The sequence below is a fragment of the Triticum aestivum genome, chromosome 3A (genome assembly GCF_018294505.1).
Source record: "Triticum aestivum cultivar Chinese Spring chromosome 3A, IWGSC CS RefSeq v2.1, whole genome shotgun sequence".
Taxonomy (NCBI): Eukaryota; Viridiplantae; Streptophyta; class Magnoliopsida; order Poales; family Poaceae; genus Triticum; species Triticum aestivum.
Window position 1 is genome coordinate 47,204,614 of NC_057800.1, and position 22,737 is coordinate 47,227,350.

At 46.9% G+C, this 22,737-nt stretch overlaps 3 protein-coding genes across 5 annotated transcripts; 2 read left to right on the top strand and 1 right to left on the bottom strand.

The window, feature by feature from the left end:
• Positions 1 to 12,747: 12,747 nt before the first annotated feature.
• Positions 12,748 to 16,859, top strand: LOC123060150 (geranylgeranyl transferase type-1 subunit beta). 2 transcript variants are annotated; one of them, XM_044482726.1, is made up of 11 exons: positions 12,748 to 13,061; positions 14,350 to 14,425; positions 14,506 to 14,564; positions 14,678 to 14,817; positions 15,345 to 15,400; positions 15,507 to 15,559; positions 15,669 to 15,714; positions 15,855 to 15,979; positions 16,150 to 16,217; positions 16,333 to 16,420; positions 16,572 to 16,859. In XM_044482726.1, exons 1-11 carry the CDS (start codon positions 12,891 to 12,893, stop codon positions 16,713 to 16,715), a joined length of 1,026 nt encoding a protein of 341 aa, XP_044338661.1. In that variant the 5' UTR covers positions 12,748 to 12,890; the 3' UTR covers positions 16,716 to 16,859. The 2 variants fall into 2 exon arrangements, with proteins under 2 accessions (XP_044338661.1, XP_044338659.1); XM_044482724.1 differs by having other exon boundaries at positions 12,749 to 13,061; positions 15,483 to 15,559.
• A 235-nt stretch (positions 16,860 to 17,094) lies between these two features.
• LOC123060151 (very-long-chain (3R)-3-hydroxyacyl-CoA dehydratase PASTICCINO 2A) lies at positions 17,095 to 19,600 on the top strand. Its single transcript, XM_044482727.1, has 9 exons — positions 17,095 to 17,423; positions 17,530 to 17,641; positions 18,144 to 18,162; positions 18,288 to 18,376; positions 18,483 to 18,536; positions 18,644 to 18,714; positions 18,841 to 18,922; positions 19,014 to 19,110; positions 19,250 to 19,600. The coding sequence occupies exons 1-9, from the start codon at positions 17,353 to 17,355 to the stop codon at positions 19,318 to 19,320; spliced, it is 666 nt and encodes a 221-aa protein (XP_044338662.1). The 5' UTR covers positions 17,095 to 17,352; the 3' UTR covers positions 19,321 to 19,600.
• A 13-nt stretch (positions 19,601 to 19,613) lies between these two features.
• Positions 19,614 to 21,238, bottom strand: LOC123060152 (uncharacterized). Of its 2 annotated transcripts, none has more exons than XM_044482729.1 (3): positions 21,028 to 21,238; positions 20,808 to 20,958; positions 19,614 to 19,929 (listed from the first exon to the last, which is right to left on the bottom strand). In XM_044482729.1, the coding sequence occupies exons 1-3, from the start codon at positions 21,221 to 21,223 to the stop codon at positions 19,902 to 19,904; spliced, it is 375 nt and encodes a 124-aa protein (XP_044338664.1). In that variant the 5' UTR covers positions 21,224 to 21,238; the 3' UTR covers positions 19,614 to 19,901. The 2 variants fall into 2 exon arrangements, with proteins under 2 accessions (XP_044338664.1, XP_044338663.1); XM_044482728.1 differs by lacking the exon at positions 19,614 to 19,929 and adding an exon at positions 20,461 to 20,725.
• Positions 21,239 to 22,737: the final 1,499 nt, after the last annotated feature.

Here is a 22,737-nt window from a genome sequence, read left to right on the forward strand (position 1 = left end):
CACGCTCTGGCTGAGCCCTCCAACATCAAAGGTGTTGGGGAACGTAGCAAAATTTTAAAATTTTCTACGCATCACCAAGATCAATCTATGGAGTCATCTAGCAACGAGGGAGAGAGGAGTGCATCTACATACCCTTGTAGATCACGAGCGGAAGCGTTCAAGAGAATGGGGTTGATGGAGTCGTACTCGACGTGATTCAAATCACCGATGACCTAGTGCCGAACGGACGGCTCCTCCGCGTTCAACACACGTACGGTTGGGAGACATCTCCTCCTTCTTGATCCAGCAAGGGGGAAGGAGAGGTTGATGAAGATCCAGCAGCACGACGGCGTGGTGGTGGAAGCAACGGTGATCTCGGCAGGGCTTCGCCAAGCGCAGGGAGATGGAGGAGTGTCACGGGGGGGAGAGGGAGAGGCCAGGGGCTTGGGTGCACAGCCCTCCCTCCCCCCCACTATATATAGGGTGCCTAGGGGGCACCGGCCCTAGGAGATCCAATCTCCTAGGGGGGGCGATGGCCAAGGGGGTGCCTTGCCCCCCAAGGCAAGGGTGCCGCCCCCACCCATAGGGTTTCTAACCCTAGGCGCAGGGGGAGGCCCAAGGGGGGCGCACCAGCCCACCAGGGGCTGGTTCCCCTCCCACTTCAGCCCATGGGGCCCTCCGGGATAGGTGGCCCGACCCGGTGGACCCCCGGGACCCTTCCGGTGGTCCCGGTACAATACTGGTGACCCCGAAACCTTCTCGATGGCCGAAACTGGACTTCCTATATATAAATCTTTTCCTCCGGACCATTCCGGAACTCCTCGTGACGTCCGGGATCTCATCCAAGACTCCAAACAACTTTCGGGTTACCGTGTGCTAATATCTCTACAACCCTAGCATCATCGAACCTTAAGTGTGTAGACCCTACGGGTTCGGGAGACATGCAGACATGACCGAGAAGCCTCTCCGGTCAATAACCAACAGCAGGATCTAGATACCCATGTTGGCTCCCACAAGCTCCACGATGATCTCATCGGATGAACCACGATGTTGCGGATTCAATCAATCCGTATACAATTCCCTTTGTCAATCGGTACATTACTTGCCCAAGACTCGATCGACGGTATCCCAGTACCTTGTTCAGTCTCGTTACCGGCAAGTCACTTTACTCGTACCCTAATGCATGATCTCGTGATCAATCACTTGATCACTTTGAGCTCATTATGATGATGCATTACCGAGTGGGCCTAGAGATACCTCTCCGTCATACGGAGTGACAAATTCCAGTCTCGATTCATGCCAACCCAACAGACACTTTCGGAGATACCTGCAATGTACTTTTATAGTCACCCAGTTACCTTGTGACGTTTGGCACACCCAAGGCACTCCTACGGTATCCAGGAGTTGCACAATCTCATGGTCTAAGGAAATGATACTTGACATTCAGAAAAGCTACAGCAAACGAACTACACGATCTTTGAGCTAAGCTTAGGATTGGGTCTTGTCCATCACATCATTCTCCTAATGATGTGACCCCGTTATCATTGACATCCAATGTCCATAGTCAGGAAACCATGACTATCTTTTGATCAACGAGCTAGTCAACTAGAGGCTCACTAGGGACGTGTTGTGGTCTATGTATTCACACATGTATTACGATTTCCGGATAACACAATTATAGCATGAACAATAGGCAATTATCATAAACAAAGAAATATAATAATAACCATTTTATTATTGCCTCTAGGGCATATTTCCAACAGTCTCCCACTTGCACTAGAGCCAATATTCTAGTTACATTGTGATGAATCGAACACCCATGCAGTTCTGTTGTTGATCATGTTTTGCTCTAGGGAGAGGTTTAGTCAACGGATCTGCTACATTCAGGTCCGTATGTACTTTACAAATCTCTATATCTCCATTTTGAAAACTTTCACGAATGGAGTTGAAGCGACGCTTGATATGCCTGGTCTTCCTGTGAAACCTGGTCTCCTTGGCAAGGGCAATAGCTCGAGTGTTGTCACAGAAGAGAGTCATCGGGCCCGACACATTGGGTATGACTCCTAGGTCGGTAATGAACTCCTTCACCCAGACTGCTTCTTGTGCTGCCTCCGAGGCTGCCATGTACTCCGCTTCACATGTAGATCCCGCCACAACGCTTTGCTTGCAACTGCACCAGCTTACTGCCCCACCATTCAAAATATACACATATCCGGTTTGTGACTTAGAGTCATCCAGATCTGTGTCAAAGCTAGCATCGACGTAACCCTTTACGACGAGCTCTTCATCACCTCCATAAACGAGAAACATTTCCTTAGTCCTTTTCAGGTACTTCAGGATATTCTTGACCGATGTCCAGTGTTCCATGTCGGGATTACTTTGGTACCTTCCTACCAAACTTACGGCAAGGTTTACATCAGGTCTGGTACACAGCATAGCATACATGATAGACCCTATGGCCGAGGCATAGGGGACGACACTCATCTTTTCTCTATCTTCTGCCGTGGTCGGGCATTGAGTCGTGCTCAATCTCGTACCTTGCAATACAGGCAAGAACCCCTTCTTTGACTGATCCATTTTGAACTTTTTCAATATCTTGTCAAGGTACGTACTCTGTGAAAGACCAATGAGGCGGCTCGATCTATCTCTATAGATCTTGATGCCTAATATATAAGCAGCTTCTCCAAGGTCCTTCATTGAAAAACAGTTGTTCAAGTAGGCCTTTATGCTTTCCAAGAATTCTATATCATTTCCCATCAATAGTATGTCATCCACATACAATATGAGAAATGCTACAGAGCTCCCACTCACTTTCTTGTAAATGCAGGCTTCTCCATAAGTCTGCATAAACCCAAACGCTTTGATCATCTCATCAAAGCGAATGTTCCAACTCCGAGATGCTTGCACCAGCCCATAAATCGAGCGTTGGAGCTTGCACACCTTGTCAGCATTCTTAGGATCGACAAAACCTTCCGGTTGCATCATGTACAATTCTTCCTTAAGGAAACCATTAAGGAATGCCGTTTTGACGTCCATTTGCCATATCTCATAATCATAGAATGCGGCAATTGCTAACATGATTCGGACGGACTTCAGCTTCGCTACGGGTGAGAAAGTCTCATCGTAGTCAACCCCTTGAACTTGTCGATAACCCTTAGCGACAAGCCGAGCTTTATAGATGGTCACATTACCATCCGCGTCTGTCTTCTTCTTAAAGATCCATTTATTTTCTATGGCTCGCCGATCAACGGGCAAGTCTGTCAAAGTCCACACTTCGTTTTCATACATGGATCCTATCTCAGATTTCATGGCTTCCAGCCATTTGTCGGAATCCAGGCCCGCCATTGCTTCTTCATAGTTCGAAGGTTCACCATTGTCTAACAACATGATTTCCAAGACAGGGTTGTCGTACCACTCTGGTGCGGAACGTGTCCTTGTGGACCTACGAATTTCAGTAGCAACTTGATCTGAAGTTCCATGATCATCATCATCAACTTCCTCTCTAGTCGGTGCAGGCACCTCAGGAACATTTTCTTGAGCTGCGCCACTTACCAGTTCAAGAGGTAATACTTCATCAAGTTCTACCTTCCTCCCACTTATTTCTTTTGAGAGAAACTCTTTCTCTAGAAAGGACCCATTCTTGGCAACAAAGATCTTGCCTTCGGATCTGAGGTAGAAGGTATACCCAATAGTTTCTTTAGGGTATCCTACGAAGACGCATTTTTCCGACTTGGGTTCGAGCATTTCAGGTTGAAGTTTCTTGACATAAGCATCGCATCCCCAAACTTTTAGAAACGACAGCTTAGGTTTCTTCCCAAACCATAATTCATACGGTGTCGTCTCAACGGATTTCGACGGAGCCCTATTTAAAGTGAATGCGGCAGTCTCTAAAGCATAGCCCCAAAATGATAGCGGTAAATCGGTAAGAGACATCATAGATCGCACCATATCTAATAGAGTGCGATTACGACATTTGGACACACCATTACGCTGAGGTGTTCCAGGCGGCGTGAGTTGTGAAACTATTCCACATTTTCTTAAGTGTGTGCCAAATTCGTGACTCAAGTATTCTCCCCCACGATCTGATCGCAAGAACTTGATTTTCCTGTCACGTTGATTCTCAACCTCACTCTGAAATTCCTTGAACTTTTCAAAGGTCTCAGACTTGTGTTTCATTAAGTAGACATACCCATATCTACTCAAGTCATCAGTGAGGGTGAGAACATAACGATAGCCACCGCGAGCCTCAACACTCATTGGACCGCACACATCAGTATGTATGATTTCCAATAAGTTGGTTGCTCGCTCCATTGTTCCTGAGAACGGAGTCTTGGTCATTTTACCCATGAGGCATGGTTCGCATGTGTCAAATGATTCGTAATCAAGAGACTCTAAAAGTCCATCTGCATGGAGCTTCTTCATGCGTTTGACACCTATGTGACCAAGGCGGCAGTGCCACAAGTATGTGGGACTATCATTATCAACCTTACATCTTTTGGTATTCACACTATGAATATGTGTAGCATTACGCTCGAGATTCATTAAGAATAAACCATTCACCATCGGAGCATGACCATAAAACATATCTCTCATATAAATAGAACAACCATTATTCTCGGATTTAAATGAGTAGCCATCTCGAATTAAACGAGATCCTGATACAATGTTCATGCTCAAAGCTGGCACTAAATAACAATTATTGAGGTTTAAAACTAATCCCGTAGGTAAATGTAGAGGTAGCGTGCCGACGGCGATCACATCGACCTTGGAACCATTCCCGACGCGCATCGTCACCTCGTCCTTCGCCAGTCTCCGTTTATTTCGCAGCTCCTCCTTTGAGTTACAAATGTGAACAACCGCACCGGTATCAAATACTCAGGAGCTACTACGAGTACTGGTAAGGTACACATCAATTACATGTATATCACATATACCTTTCGTGTTGCCGGCCTTCTTGTCCGCTAAGTATTTGGGGCAGTTCCGCTTCCAGTGACCACTTCCCTTGCAATAAAAACACTCAGTCTCAGGCTTGGGTCCATTCTTTGGCTTCTTCCCGGCAGCTTGCTTACCGGGCGCGGCAACTCCCTTGCCGTCCTTCTTGAAGTTCTTCTTACCCTTGCCTTTCTTGAACTTAGTGGTTTTATTCACCATCAACACTTGATGTTCCTTTTTGACTTCTACCTCTGCTGATTTCAGCATTGCAAATACTTCAGGAATGGTCTTTTCCATCCCCTGCATATTGAAGTTCATCACAAAGCTCTTGTAGCTCGGTGGAAGCGACTGAAGGATTCTGTCAATGACCGCGTCATCCGGGAGATTAACTCCCAGCTGAGTCAAGCGGTTATGCAACCCAGACATTTTGAGTATGTGCTCACTGACAGAACTATTTTCCTCCATCTTACAGCTGAAGAACTTGTCGGAGACTTCATATCTCTCGACCCGGGCATGAGCTTGAAAAACCATTTTCAGCTCTTCGAACATCTCATATGCTCCGTGTCTCTCAAAACGCTTTTGGAGCCCCGGTTCTAAGCTGTAAAGCATGCCGCACTGAACGAGGGAGTAATCATCAGCACGTGTCTGCCAAGCGTTCATAACGTCTTGGTTCTGTGGGACGGGTGCGTCACCTAGCGGTGCTTCTAGGACATAATCTTTCTTGGCAGCTATGAGGATGATCCTCAGGTTCCGGACCCAGTCCGTATAGTTGCTGCCATCATCTTTCAGCTTGGTTTTCTCTAGGAACGCGTTGAAGTTGAGGACAACGTGGGCCATTTGATCTACAAGACATATTGTAAAGATTTTAGACTAAGTTCATGATAATTAAGTTCATCTAATCAAATTATTCAATGAACTCCCACTCAGATAGACATCCCTCCAGTCATCTAAGTATAACATGATCCGAGTTAACTAGGCCGTGTCCGATCATCACGTGAGACGGACTAGTCAACATCGGTGAACATCTTCATGTTGATCGTATCTTCTATACGACTCATGCTCGACCTTTCGGTCTTCTGTGTTCCGAGGCCATGTCTGTACATGCTAGGCTCGTCAAGTCAACCTAAGTGTATTGCGTGTGTAAATCTGGCTTACACCCGTTGTATTCGAACGTTAGAATCTATCACACCCGATCATCACGTGGTGCTTCGAAACAACGAACCTTCGCAACGGTGCACAGTTAGGGGGAACACTTTCTTGAAATTATTACGAGGGATCATCTTATTTAAGCTACCGTCGTTCTAAGCAAATAAGATGTAAAACATGATAAACATCACATGCAATCAAATAGTGACATGATATGGCCAATATCATTTGCTCCTTTGATCTCCATCTTCGGGGCTCCATGATCATCGTTGTCACCGGCATGACACCATGATCTCCATCATCATGATCTCCATCATCGTGTCTTCTTGAAGTTGTCTCGTCATCTATTACTTCTACTACTATGGCTAACGCTTTAGCAATAAAGTAAAGTAATTACATGACGTTTATGTTGACACGCAGGTCATAAATAAATAAAGACAACTCCTATGGCTCCTGCCGGTTGTCATACTCATCGACATGCAAGTCGTGATTCCTATTACAAGAACATGATCATCTCATACATCACATATATCATTCATCACATCCTTTGGCCATATCACATCACAAAACACTTGCTGCAAAAACAAGTTAGACGTCCTCTAATTGTTGTTGCAAGTTTTTACGTGGCTGCTATAGGTTTCTAGCAAGAACGTTTCTTACCTACGCCAAAACCACAACGTGAATTGCCAATTTCTATTTACCCTTCATAAGGACCCTGTTCATCGAATCCGATCCGACTAAAGTGGGAGAGACAGACACCCGCCAGCCACCTTATGCAACTAGTGCATGTCAGTCGGTGGAACCGGTCTCACGTAAGCGTACGTGTAAGGTTGGTCCGGGCCGCTTCATCCCACGATGCCGCCGAATCAAGATAAGACTAGTAACGGCAAGCAAATTGACAATATCGACGCCCACAACTACTTTGTGTTCTACTCGTGCATAGTAACTACGCATAGACCTAGCTCATGATGCCACTGTTGGGGAACGTAGCAGAATTTTAAAATTTTCTACGCATCACCAAGATCAATCTATGGAGTCATCTAGCAACGAGGGAGAGAGGAGTGCATCTACATACCCTTGTAGATCACGAGCGGAAGCGTTCAAGAGAACGGGGTTGATGGAGTCGTACTCGACGTGATTCAAATCACCGATGACCTAGTGCCAAACGGACGGCACCTCCACGTTCAACACACGTATGGTTGGGAGACGTCTCCTCCTTCTTGATCCAGCAAGGGGGAAGGAGAGGTTGATGAAGATCCAGCAGCACGACGGCGTGGTGGTGGAAGCAACGGTGATCTCGGCAGGGCTTCGCCAAGCGCAGGGAAACGGAGGAGTGTCACGGGAGGGAGAGGGAGAGGCCAGGGGCTTGGGTGCGCAGCCCTCCCTCCCCCCACTATATATAGGGTGCCTAGGGGGGGCGCCGACCCTAGGAGATCCAATCTCCTAGGGGGGCGACGGCCAAGGGGGTGCCTTGCCCCCCAAGGCAAGGGTGGCGTCCCCACCCCTAGGGTTTCTAACCCTAGGCGCAGAGGGAGGCCCAAGGGGGGCGCACCAGCCCACTAGGGGCTGGTTCCCCTCCCACTTCAGCCCATGGGGCCCTCCGAGATAGGTGGCCCCACTCGGTGGACCCCCGGGACCCTTCCGGTGGTCCCGGTACAATACCGGTGACCCCGAAACCTTCCCGATGGCCGAAACTGGACTTCCTATATATAAATCTTTTCCTCCGGACCATTCCGGAACTCCTCGTGACGTCCGGGATCTCATCCGGGACTCCGAACAACTTTCGGGTTACCGTGTGCTAATATCTCTACAACCCTAGCGTCACCGAACCTTAAGTGTGTAGACCCTACGGGTTCGGGAGACATGCAGACATGACCGAGAAGCCTCTCCGGTCAATAACCAACAGCGGGATCTGGATACCCATGTTGGCTCCCACATGCTCCATGATGATCTCATCGGATGAACCACGATGTCGAGGATTCAATCAATCCGTATACAATTCCCTTTGTCAATCGGTACGTTACTTGCCCGAGACTCGATCGTCGGTATCCCAATACCTTGTTCAGTCTCGTTACCGGCAAGTCACTTTACTCGTACCGTAATGCATGATCCCGTGATCAACCACTTGATCACATTGAGCTCACTATGATGATGCATTACCGAGTGGGCCCAGAGATACCTCTCCGTCATACGGAGTGACAAATCCCAGTCTCGATTCGTGCCAACCCAACAGACACTTTTGGAGATACCTGTAATGTACCTTTATAGTCACCCAGTTACGTTGTGACGTTTGGCACACCCAAGGCACTCCTACGGTATCCGGGAGTTGCACAATCTCATGGTCTAAGGAAATGATACTTGACATTCAGAAAAGCTACAGCAAACGAACTACACGATCTTTGAGCTAAGCTTAGGATTGGGTCTTGTCCATCACATCATTCTCCTAATGATGTGATCCCGTTATCATTGACATCCAATGTCCATAGTCAGGAAACCATGACTATCTTTTGATCAACGAGCTAGTCAACTAGAGGCTCACTAGGGACGTGTTGTGGTCTATGTATTCACACATGTATTACGATTTTCGGATAACACAATTATAGCATGAACAATAGACAATTATCATGAACAAAGAAATATAATAATAACCATTTTATTATTGCCTCTAGGGCATATTTCCAACAAAACGAAGGTGTTTCATGGCCACCTCATCATTGCCACCACCGATCTGAACAGCCACTCGGTAATCTTTAAGCCAAGTATCAGGCTTGGACTCACCAGTGAACTTACTGACTCCAGTCGCCAACCTGAAGTTGGGAGGAATCACCGCAGCCCTGATGGCTCTGCTGAAGCACTCTGGACCTGAGACACGCGCTCTGCTGCTGGTTGGAAAATCTCCGTCGGGACCTTCTCTATGAGCTCTGTTTCTGTCGATCAGACCTTGAACAAGAATAGATCTCGCGTCAAAGCCCGGTTCTCTGGGGTCGACTGGAATCCTTCGCCCACCACTGTGAGGGCGTCTGTCATCCTGTTGCCAAGGCACGTACGATCAACTCCTTGGGGGTGGCGTGGGCACTCGACGACGATCGTCGTGATCGGGTCGGTGATCATACTGCTCGCGGCTTCTGTACTGATCTCGTCGATCTCCACGTCCCTCACGCCTCGGGGGCGATCTTGGGTTGTGAGCCTGCTGGACTGTGTCTGCAACCACGGATCTGCTGTGAATCCTATTCCGCGACTGAGATACTACTGTGTTCTGCTCACCCGCGGCTCGGAGCAAGGACCGGATCTGCACCAAACCCCGAACAGCTTCTGACTGGGAAGGTTGAATTGACTTCGCTATTCGGGCCGCAGCTGCGAGATTCTGTATTGGAGTTCGGTATACCTGAGTCGGAGGCGGAAAAAGTTGACGTCGACTGGATTCAAGAGCACGCTGCCGAGCACGCTCGTCGAGTGTGCGCTGGAGGTTCTCCAGTCGAGTGCGCTCAGCCAAGTTGGCCAGGCGCGCCTCCTCCAAGGCCTGGGCCTCAGGGGTTTCTCCAATGATAGGAGTGTGAAGTGCATCCATGTTCCGGCGGCAAAGTTCTTCTCTCCGCTGCGAAGAGAGGGGTTCGGGGCGGTACTCTTCATGAACATGCGACGGATCACCGCCCCCATCGCCTCTGTCTTCACGGGTGAAGCCAGAAGGACTGAGTGGTCCATTGACCATCAAAACTTCCGCCGGAGGGTCGCTGCTGTCGCACTCGGATGCAGTCTCTACGGAGCCAATCGACAAATCGAACAGGCCGTAGAGGGTTTCGTCGGGCTCGATTGCCGTGACTTGGGGGGTGGCCGACTGGCGAGCCACCGCATGCTTCACCCACCGCTGAAGCCTCGATCGACCGAAACGTTTGCTCCAACGGGCCGCAGGGAGGGGGGAAGCTACAGGAGCCAACCGATACTGGGTCGACGGCTGCCGCAGGAGGACGCCGTGGACGCACGCGCGAAAGTGCGTTGCCCCGCGGACGGGGAGTGCGTCGACGTCGAGTGGAGCCTCCTGAAGCCAAGGGAGTCATCGGCGACAAACACGAGCGCGCCGAGACGGATCTCGCGGCCCTCAGTCAAACCTCCGCCCGAAACCATGATGAAGGGGATCAGAAAAATTGTAACTTCTCCAAAAAGTCACTAAGACACCTGCCCCACGGTGGGCGCCAACTGTCGTGGTTCTAAGTTTGACAGTAGAATGGGGGGTAGGAATGTAGAGGCAAGATCTTAGCTATGAAGGAGTTGTACTCGGGAGTTTTACGAGTTCATGCCCTTCTCGGAGGAAGTAACAGCCCTACGTCTCGGAGCCCAGAGGCGGTCGACTGGATTATATGCGTGTGTGTTATAGAAAGTACGAACCCTTGTCCCTGAGGAGGGGGTGACTTATATAGAGTTCGCCAAACCCGTCCCGTCCTCAGTTATAAAGGGTTTAAGGTACATAAAGATGGAGAGGTTACAGGTAACGCCTGTAATAAAAATACATAATGACCATTAAGACTATGACTGGAATTCCGACCGTTGCAGAGTGGAGTGGCTCTAGATCTTCTGATAGTCGAGTGGTTGTCCGTACGGTCGAGTGTCTTCAAGACTGTCGAGTGGAACATGGCTTCATGGTCGAGTGGATGATGATTTTTCTTCAACTGCTTTTGGTTCTTTTAGGGATGTTCTTGAGGAAAGTATCTTAAATAGATCCATGACCCTACCCTAAATACATGGCTTCATCAGCCGGAGCCGGAGCTCTCCGCCCTCCATTCGAGTCGGAGCTTACCTATTTTCGCTTCGATGAGCCCTGGAGACCCCGCTCTGGGAGCTCGACTGCGCGCTCTACGTCGCCGCGTGCTGGCGGGCTTGTCGGACGCAACCACGCGCTGGCTGGTTGGCTGGACGTAGCCGTGTACCAGCGGGCTGGCTAGCCAGGCCGTGCCGCCGCGTGCTGGCTGGCTGGACGCAGCCGCGTGTCCGTGCGTCCGTGGTGCACATGTCAACTGTTTGATAAAATGTCTAAAAGATGTCCGGTCATTTTGAGTCGAATTTTGAGAAGTGTGATTGGGTGCAGAGACATATAGGGGTTCAAAACGGACGCGACCCGGCACTGTCCTGACGTGCAGGCATTTAGGAACCGGAATTTGGTACTTCTGGTGATAGATGCTCTAAGCAAGCAATGCTACTCTCAAGAGGAGAAAGGGAAAACGATAGATATGCCCATAGGGACACGAGAAAGCCGGAAGGGGTAGTCGAGCGAGCCAAAAGATCGGTCGAGTGAAAGAGAGCATTTTCTATAATACTATGGTAAATTACTTTTACTTTTAGTACAATGTTCAAATTCTTTTAAAAAACAGTTTGTTTAATTCACATTTAAATGTTTTCTAAGGATGTCACATCTAACTCCCACAAGTAACGTAGCAATAAGGAAAAAAAAGTGACTAGGACAAAAAGTAATAATAAAATAAACCACAAAACATCAGGTTAGATGTGACATAACTATGTCCTATCTAGATATGTCCTAAACAGACCCGAAAATAGTTTGTCCTTTTTCCATTTTGTTAATGCTTTGTTGGTTCTCTACATATAGTCGATGATGATTGTAAGGACCGGTGAGTTGAGTAATACAATTGTTTCATAGGCAATTTTTTTTTCAAAAACACTAATGCCCACATGTGTGACAACATTGCAACTCGTCTACACGTCTGGATTACCGTCCAGTTAAGTTTACACGGATCTTGACACATCGAGACAATTTTCGCGTGCTACGTAGGACAAGGCCGGTGTGTGGGTGTTGGATAGGTCGTCCACACGCCCCACAACACATAGTTGCTAGCTGCGCTGTGTGGGCGAACTAATTTCTACCCACACAACCACCACCTAGTCCACACGCGTGTGGACGAACTGCTTTTCACCCACACGGCAGTCGTACGTTGTTGAATGGCAACTGTAGTTGCACGTACATGGCAACTAGGCAAACACACATGGCAACTATGATTCGTTTGCTAGACGGCAACTGCAGTTGCGCGTATGTGGCAATCAGATAAACATACATGGCAATTGTGATTAACCACACGTAGCAACTAGATAAACACACATGACAACTATTGTTTGATCATATGTGACAAGTAGTTTTTTTAGGGGTATATGTGACAAGTAGTTAATCACACACAACAACTATGGTTTGATTACACGCAGCAACTACCATAAATTAGACATGTCAACTATAGTTAACCAAAGCAGAGAGTTGCTATGCTTTTACAACCATATTTGTCATCCCAGATAACTACATCTGCCATTCTGGATGGCAACTAAATCGTCATCCCGCGGGTATCTAATGTAGCTGCGCCAGGACGTGTGGGCATATTTGCTTCGTGCCACACACGCAGGGTGGGGATGCGTAGTACTTGTTGGACGTGTGGCACGTAGTAGCTACGCCCATGCGTGTGGACAATTCTACTGTTCACCCACACACAGCCCGTGTAGACTGTCCCCTGCTCATGCCACACACGGTATGTGAACGAATGCCTATTATGCCACACGTGTGATGGATATCGGCGTCAAAAAAATAACCTTTGTTGCAAACCTTCTACTGCATCGTGTTCGTCACGGAGAAGAGATAGCAGGGAATACGATACCCGCCCGAAAAACAAAAACAGAAGTGTAGTACGGCACGGTCGGAAACCGGACACAAGTGGGACCGCCATCTCATCTCAGCCCCCTCCCAAAGTCCCAAGCGCGCCAGGATTCGTGCTCCCGCACCGGCCAGACCAATCGGCGGCGACGAGGAGAGGGCCTTCACTTTCCACGGCCGACGACCGCCGGAGATGGGGGACCAGGAGGAGGGGCCGGCCGGGTTCGCGCGCGCGCGCCACGCGGCGTTCCTGGAGCTGATGTCGTGCGAGCTCCCCGACGGCTACGCCACGCAGGAGGTCAACCACCTCACCCTCGCCTACTTCGCCGTCGCCGGCCTCTCCCTCCTCCGGGAGCTCGACCGGGTAAGCTCAGCCGAGATCTATCCCGCTGCCCGCCCTCTAGGCATGTACTCTGCCCACGGTTGAACGAATTGCGCGGAATTCTAGGGAGTTTCCGAGTGATCTGTATTCTGTCATGGTCTAGATGCGGCTGTCCTCTGTTCATAGCTTTGGATCTCGGGTGGGTGTACTGATTATACTAGGCCATTGTATGCTTGTCTCAGTTTGTTCAAATATTTTTCAAGCATGCGCACAGACATCAGTAGATTTCTGCACTACGATGTAAAGTAAAGGGTGGCAAATTTTTGAAAAATTTGGTTGCGGCGACTGAAATTAAGCTGCCCTGTTTTTATTTTGAATTGAATTGCAAGGATATGTACAGGTTCAAGTATTATACAGGATTAAAAAAAGTTACTCCACGTATTCAATCAACATACGAATCCACCATCGAGCAGTATGACTTATCAAGGCAATTCGCCATCAGACAGTAGGTCTGGTCTGGTTCAGAACAGGGAATGCTTGTGCACGGTTAGAAGCATGGAAAAAAAATGACTCGATGTATTCCTAGGGGTAGGTTTGAGTAGTATTCATAAGGATAAATGCAACTAATCACGAATATGGGGACACGTAATGCAGTTTGCAGATCAACGTTATCAAACGCTTGTAACAGCAACTGCTAGCTGCAAGGCTTAAGCATTTGAGCCCACTACCCGGTCCACTCAAAGACTTTAACTCGAAGTAGTTAGGGGTTATCAGATGTAGATCTGCCTGACAACTAGATGTCATAACTAAGTTCAACAAGGTTCGGTGTCTCCTGATAAGAGCAAAGGGACCCAGATGATGTTGATGCTGGTTTGTAGCAACAAAGTGGCACTGGTGCCCTCAGTTTTGGTTTTTTGGTCTAAGCCCCATAGGATTTTGTCTGAATTCTGCGTGCAGTTGGGAGCTGTCTAGTTGGTTAGCAATTAAGGGTATCCTTCTCAATGTCGATTGCTTGTGTGAACACATGATAATAACCTTTCAGGTTTATCAATCAGCATACTTTCCCTCTGGTGAATTGCATAAACCAGATATAGAAACATCAAAGAAGTTCTACATCTTCCGAGCCTTTAAATGAATAGCATTTGCATAAAATAAGTAAAAGCTATCTGCCAGCAATCACTTTTGTGACTTGAAGTTCTTTTAGAATGATCAACCATGTTAGGTTGCTAGTTTAATTGTTTATTGGGGAAATTTCAGTTTACCTATGCACCTTGACTGTTCAGGAAGAAGTAATGTAGTAATAATTTGTGTACCTATCTTTTTTCTTTAGGTTAACAAGGATCAAATTGCCAAATGGATTTTGTCGTTTCAAGTACACCCTGAGGAAAACGACGTCTTAGATAATGGTAAGCAGACTCTTCTGATGTATATAATTCGTATTTCTAGATGCAATATGTTTATTACATAACAGTTCACTCATTTGCAGGGCAATTTTATGGATTCTGTGGCTCTAGAACAACCAAATTTCCCTCAAATTTGGTGAAGGTATGTGTGATTAATGCTTGACTCAACCTTTTCTCGTCATATAAGTCCACATTTTTTGCCATTTTATTTATTTGTTGTGACAGTTCCATATACTGACCTGTGCTCTGTTTCAGGACCCTTGCCACAATGGTAGTCATCTAGCAAGCACTTATTCTGCTCTTGCTACATTGAAGATTGTAGGTTATGATGTACTAAACCTTGATAGCAATGTTCTTCTACTGTCGATGAAAAAACTGCAGCAACCAGACGGAAGGTATGTGTTTAGCTTTGGTCTCCATGGTACTTAGACTGTTAGACTTCAAAATTTACCTGGGAAGTATCTAGGCATTTCCATCTACGACCTGCATTAACATTATCACTAGAATGTTTTCTAGGAAATAATCACCGGAATAGTTTCACCTTGTCACATACCTCACATGCTGTTTTACGATTTTCATAGCACCCCATGGTTGATTCACAATCCACATCCTTCATTATAGTTTTGTTTCAGGAACATATGCATTAGTTGTAAGCCTTTTCATTTACCATGTGTAATTTCATCTGCATGAACTTAAACTATGTACTCTCATTGCAACAAACTTTACACCGGCGAACACCACTTTTCTGGTGTGTATTTGTACTAGAATGTTCAGGTGTTGTACTGTTATGATACTCCGAAATGCTTGCAAGTAGTCTAGTGCTTCTCTGCTCATTTTGCTTTCTTTCCTGTTTTATTGGTCAACTCAGAAGGCTTTGATTTTGTGCATCTGACATTAGCTAACTTAACATGCATCTTTATAGCTTCATGCCTACTCATATTGGTGCAGAAACAGACCTACGCTTTGTATACTGCGCAGGTGAGGAGCACTGTTCTTTGTATATGCTAATAATAGTTTTTTTTGTTGGATGTAATGTTATGCATTTGAGCTCTGTTCTCAGCTGCGATCTGCTCAATGCTAAAAGATTGGTCAGGAATGGACAAGGAAAAGGCCAAGGAATACATTCTTAACTGTCAGGTTGGCTTGCGAAAATTCCTAATGCACCGTAGTTTTCATTTTTCAGTGATGTAAGAGTGTTCTGCACCATGCTATTTGCCTTTCCTGATTCTGTTTCTACTGCGTGCAGTCATATGACGGTGGCTTTGGCATGGTTCCCGGTTCAGAATCTCATGGTAGGCAGTGCATTTCTTTACCTGGTTACTTTATGGAGGTTATTCTTTAGAGTTTCAATTGTGTGGCAACTAAGTTAAGTCTTTGTTTTGCAAAATTTGGTTATGGATTCTCATTGTATGACTTTGTGTTAGTGAGCCAGGTGGGGGAACTTTCTGTGCTGTTGCGGCCCTATATCTAATGGGTTTCATTCAAGTTGATTTGGCATCGAACTTACGAGAGTCTGCGGCGATTGACGTACAATTGCTCCTGGAGTGGTGCCTTCAGGTCAAATTCTGCTTAAATGTGTCTCTGCAGTTATCCATTAAAATCTGCCATTTTACATGACGTAAAAATGCACAATAGTCTACATGAGAAGTAAATCTGAATTATCATCAAAAATCTCTTTATTAGCTTACCGGTGAACATTACTGACGCAATGCAGTGCCATTGTGTAGAGGCAAGCGGCAGACGGGGGATTTCAGGGCAGAAGAAACAAGCCAAGTGATACGTGCTACGCTTTCTGGTTAGCACATTAACATTCCTATATATACTGCTATTTGGCTGAGAAGCAGGCGGTAGCAGCAACACCTCGATAAAAATTTGTTTGCTGCCCATTTGACTCGTCTTCATTCATTCAGGATTGGAGGCGTCTTGAAGATGATTGGCGCCTACCACTTGATCGAGCACGGCGCGCTGCGGGGGTTTCTGCTCACCTGCCAGACATGCGTAATTATCCCAAACTAGAGCCTCCATTGGCAACTTTTTTTTCCAAGATTTCAACCAAATATAAAACCTTAAATCAAGTTTTCAAACAGGTCTATATGTATGGTCCTTTACTGACTCGTTTTTTTTCCTCGATTTTTTGCTTGGACGACAGTACGGAGGCTTCTCGAAATTCCCGGACGACGAGTTGCCAGACATCTACCATTCTTACTACGGGCTCGCGGCCCTCTCGTTGCTGGGGGAGGAGGAGGTCGAGCCGCTCTGCGCTGAGCTGGGGATCATCGCCGCCGCACTGTAGCTAGCCCAAGGCACCGATCCTCCCCGTTGTACCCCCCTTGTAACTCACAGTTTTGTTGCGATCGACAGATGCTGTAAGATCCATCCACCATTACAGCGTGCGGCTGAAAACACGGAAGCAATTTTTGCGTGAGGCTTCTTGATCCGTCGCGCTTTCGGCGTGTTTATTATTTTCCGGTTGAGCTGTTTGATGTGCTCGAAAGCTACTGAGAACGGCGCGGGCGGCAGAATCGTCTGCCCGGATTTTGCATCGGCGTTTGAATTGCGTGCCCGATGAGGAAATGGCGCGTGTGGTGGGGATTGGGCAAGCTGGATTCGGGCGGGCGGGCGGTTGGGTAGATGGGAGCAGCTGCAGCGGCAATAACTAACTGCCACGAGCTGCTGGCCGCCACTCGCTCACTCGCTCGTCGTGTCCGAACGATCCGATCTCGCCAGATTCCGTCCGGATTCAAACCGATCGCGTGTCGATCCCGGCAGAGTTTGTTGGCCAGCCGCCTCCTAATCCAACTCCCGATCCGCGTGCTATTTCTTCCTTCCGCCTCCGTGTTGCAGCGGGACACATCGGCGGCCATTATTTGATCCGCCTCGCTGCAGCCGCATCCCAGCCCTGCGGCGTCTGCGGCCTAGAGAACAAATAAATGGCCGGCGTCGGGTCGGCGGTGCGGCGGCTCTACCTCGCCGTCTACAACTGGGTCGTCTTCGTCGGATGGTGCGCCTTCTTTCATTGGATTTGATGGATGGATGGATGGATGGATGGATCTCTCGTTGCTTGCTTTGGGTCTGACCAGTTCGGATCTCTTTGGTTTGGTTGGCAGGGCGCAGGTGCTCTACTACGCGGTGACGGCGCTGCTGGGCGGCGGCCATGAGGGCGTCTACGCCGCCGTCGAGCGCCCGCTGCAACTCGCGCAGACCGCCGCCGTCATGGAGGTCCGCTTCTCTCTTCTCTTCTCTTCTTCCCCCCTCTCTCTCCCCCCTCTTTGAGTTGACTCCTAGCTTCAAAATTTGACTTGGTAAAAGAGCATGAATGTTAGTCAAAATATGCAGTAACTTTTACCCTCTTAAGGTGCGGTTTCTCATATAGATCAAGTAGGATGGATTACTGCTCTGAACTGAGTTAAGGCAGAGACAAAATGTGGAGTTGACCAAACAGTAAAAAAATGTGGTGCCCCAAATCGACCAGATTACTCTGTGAACCGAGCCGAGTACCGCTAAGAGAGACTTATCGAAACACCATGATGATGATTCAACTCCATTGTTATTTCCGTGCTTATTACAACTTTGTTCTGAATTTAATGTGGTGTCCTAGTTCTTTCTGGACTTATATATATACAGTAGCAATCTACTTTATTTCTTTGCACATCCAAGTTTGAGAGTTACTGACAATCTTGTGTTTGCCTGGCACTGGCGCTCGTGCTGCTGGTGGGCGCAGATTCTTCATGGGCTTGTAGGTATGAAGTTATTCTTACCTTTCTTCAAAAATCGTCAAGTATCAGATTTTCAAAACAAGATTGCTCTTCGTCACTCTTTTGGTATCTATTCAGTTTTAGTAACTGTTGCATAATCTGAATTTTAGGGTTGGTAAGGTCTCCTGTCGCTGCAACCCTTCCACAAATAGGATCAAGGTTGTTTCTTACATGGGGCATCTTGTGGAGCTTTCCTGAGGTATCGTCCTTGAGCACTGGCGAGTTGTATCTTTTCATATTGGATGGATGAAAGTAAAATTTTGTTTGACAATGTTGGTTCATCACTTTGTACATCTATCTTGCAGACACAATCTCATATTCTTGTAACTTCTTTGGTCATAAGCTGGTCCATCACGGAGGTACTTCTTACAAATTTCCTTTGCTGAGGTTAAAATCAGAAATTTTGGATGGTCTCTATCTATATTTGAGTATGTACCATAACGCGGAATTTGTTGGTTTCATGTAGATCATCAGATATTCCTTCTTTGGCCTGAAGGAGACGCTTGGGTTTGCACCTTCCTGGCTTTTATGGCTCAGGTTAGTACTATTTCCGTTCCAAGCAGGGCATCATCTCATCAAATTTAGAGGAAATTTACTACCTTTTCAAAAACATTATCTTGAAAGTGAACTTCATTCATTTGTCGTGGCATTGCTTGTATGCAGGTATAGCACATTTCTGATATTGTATCCTACCGGTATCCTTAGCGAGGTCGGTCTGATCTACATTGCTCTTCCTTACATTAAGGTAACTAGAATAACCAAAGAGGATTAGCAAACTCCATGTTATTCATTTGATAACAATCTTGTCTAACTACTTTTATCTTTTGGGTGACCAGGTATCCGAGAAATACCTTGTTAAGATGCCTAACAAATGGAATTTCTCCTTTGACTACTTTTACACATGTGCTATCGCCATCGGTGTCTATGTTCCAGGTACATAAACCCTCTTACCTCGCCTTTACCCTTCGCATTTGTAGTGATTGTCATCCTTTTTGACATTATTAATAAAGCGATACTATAAGTGAAGTAGGACCTCACGGAACATTTTGTTGTTGAACTTGGGTGACTGCAGGTGGGCCGCACATGTTCACGTATATGCTTGCCCAGAGGAAGAAGGCCCTGTCAAAGGCAAAGACTACATGAAGTTGCTGTGAGCCTTGTAGCTGGAGCATGCAATGCAAACTCTCCAGTCTCATGTTGTACGAATAGCTGGTGTGAGTTGTCATTGTTAGACATGAATTACTCGACATGTGTTGTAACAATGATGATTGTTGGATTTCTCATGGTTGAATTAATCATTGATCAACCTCTGCATTGAGCCAATGATTATAACCATCAGATAAAAACAATATTCATCTTTGGAAGTGCTCATCCGTTATGAGCCAATGGCTATATCACATCTTAACAAGGAGAACTTTGTGAAGCAAATGGTACACTGATTATTGCAGAGGACATGTGCTGTCTTTATTCTAGTACATGCATGTACAATCTTATTACAACATCCTTAACTTTTACACAGGGGCAATATACAGTGGATACATTATTGTGCATCTTTACACAGGGGCAATATACAGTGGATACATTATTGTGTATCTGGGGTTTGCAAGCTAAATAAGTGTGTGGACATCTGCTCCTAAAAGAGAAAATCTGTCAATTTATTGGATGTACAACATTCTGAATTGGAATGAGATGAGGGCTTCCTTCAAAGTCCCAAAGATTATTCCTTAAGAGGTCCCTTCCAATTTAGTGTCCCTGTTAACCAATATTAAACAGACATGTTCATGTTAGCACATAATGCAATAGAAAAAAGCAGAAAATCTCAGATGGTTCAGGGGTTTCCCCCTTCGTATCTTAGCAAAAGCGAAACCAGGCTATATTGTTTATACAAAAAGCTCGGCTATCTTGTCAGAATGTCATATAAGATATTATAACCTATGCAGGTGAGCACAGTATGGTTTGAAGTGATTGGGGTGTATAACTGAAGAGAGTGCAACACTCTGAATAGCCACACTCCGTGACACACCAGGCCACGCTGTTCCTGTCTGAATTTTCTGAAGACCAGCATGGCCCAATTCCTCGCCAAGTCGCATCAGCTCTTAACCACAGTCCACAAGAGTAATCGAACTAACATTTGATATCAAACTGGCTGTCTCAGCAGCTAGCTAGCTACAAATAAGGCTTTATGGACATTCTCCTGTGTTGAAATATACATGGATTTGCCCAACCTTGTCCATCGGTTCGGACTTTTAGTTCCACTGGTCGGTTGGTGCATGAAACTCAATATCTTCAATAATCTCATTGCTGTCCAACCATGTTCCCCGCAAGTTTTATAGAAAGGATAACAAGTTTTGAAACAATATGGCTGCAAGTTAAATAGTTGTGCTCTCTAAGAGTGACTAGAAGTGCTGCTCTAATAATCCCTAGAATGCAGGCAGCTCTGAAACAACCAGCGGCAGCTAATCGTAACATCATATTTGTCGATTAACCAAAGCCACTTTGTTGGATAGACCAAGTGCATCCAAATCCCAGCAGATCAGATACTCTTGAACTGGAACAGAAGCGGAATAAAAATCTTGGTTAGGCCCCTTGGGGGGACATCCGAGAAATCTAATCTTGGTTACTTCGTTCACCTCTGCGCTTCTGCCTGCGACTGGTAGAACCTGCCGATGCGGCCGCGGTTGGGGGGCTTGGGCTTGGCGGGCTTCTTCTTCGGGCGCAGGCCGGCGACCTCCTGCACGAGCGGGACGTGCACCAGCACCGTCCTCCACGCGACGTACCAGCCTGAGGGATCTCGATCAGGAAACCGGCCAGACGAGAGGAAGAAAAAAGGGGGGCGGCCGCCGTACGTACTCAGGAGGATGAATGAGAGGGCGAAGGAGATGGCGAGGACGGGGCGGAGGACGAATAGCTCGGCGAGCTCCCACGCCGTCTCGACCATGGCGCCGCCGGCCTTCCTTGGGGAGGGAGGGAGAGGATCGAAAGGGACAAGAGGAAAAGAAAGCAATCTCGTTCGGTGCGAGGAGAGGTACATATGAGTCCATGACATGTGGGTCCGTGCTAGGCAAAGAGATTGCAGCCCCTTTTACTATTCGTTGAAGCAAAGGTCTTGTATTCACAAATCGAATCGAAATTCAACTCTTGTTCCGATTCCGCAAGTGCCACCGAATTCAACTCTCAATTCTGAGGTGCCTCTATTCCTGACGCCTCCCTTGTCTACCCACATTGGCGCGACATCCTCGCCAACCACAAGTTCTTTGCCGCTTCCGCAAGCACCATCGAAATCCTCTCTGTTTAGCTTCTTCGCAAGGTGTTCACTCACTGGTGAACAACACAATCATTTGACAATTCCACTGGTGTTCAAGGGCGACAAATGGAAGTGTCGACAGGCATGTTTACTCTTGCATCTTCGGGGCCTGATCTGGTGGATATGGGATTGCTCGGACTCAAGGCCAGGCGAAAGCCATGCTCGATGCTGGTAGCGGCGACACCCGTGGATGTCATTTCCCTTCTTGGAGGCGTTGTCACGACCTTTATCCGAGCCCCTCTTCGAGCATCAGGGGAAACCTTAGGTTCGGCTTTTCGGAACGGATGGCGACGGCGTCACGACGTCGTTCCCCTTCTTGAAGGCACTATCTTGCTCGCTCGTGGAGTCCCTAGTATTGGAATTGAAGATGCTCGATGTTTGCTCTTTTGGTCTGCTACTCTAGTTTTAGGCTCGGTGGGTTTAGCTGTGTGTTTCTTCCTGTTCGGGCTGAGCACCCCTTCTCTCTGCTCCGGGTACCATGTGCATGCCTTCTTGCGTTCATGTCATGTGTTGTATTCTCGGTTGTACTCATTCTCTTTCTATCTATCAATGAAAAGATACACAAGCTTTGTGTATTCGCGAAAAAGAAGTGTTGGATGCCATTGTGTTGCGCACTAATGTTGAAGATGGGCCTGTGCATGGTGATTGCTTCTCGAACCCGTTCAAACTGGTCTTGATCTTCAACACAGATACCGAAGCTTCAGCTTGCGTCTATGAATCAACATCTAGTGTATGGTCTCTATGGTGACCAAGGAATTAATTTCATCCCTAAGACCCAACATCCTGGTTGGAAACGTACTTTACTGGTTGTTTGTTGGAGGTGACGTTCTTGTGCATGATTTTGAAAGACAGTTTTGATGTGATTGAGAAGCCAACATGCACACCTAAGTGTCATGTCAAGTTTTCTTATCATCTCTTACATATAGAGGGTAATTGACTTGGTCTTGTTGTTGTGTCAATTCGTACAATCAAATTATGAGAGAGGAAATCCAACTGTGATGGTGTTGTTGGATGGGTGTTGCTGAAGAAAATTTCTCCACCGGGCAAGGTTGTTTCCGCAAATAATGCATGGCGATCACATGTGGATATTTCTGGTGGGGTATGATGAGGACACAAATATGATTGTTTTGTCTTTGATGAGTGGCATGTTCATGCTCCGACTTGATTCTATGCAAATCAGAGATATTTCTATAAAAAATAATCTATGTTACCCAGCCATTTATCCCTACAGAAATTCCTATACTCCAGATAATATA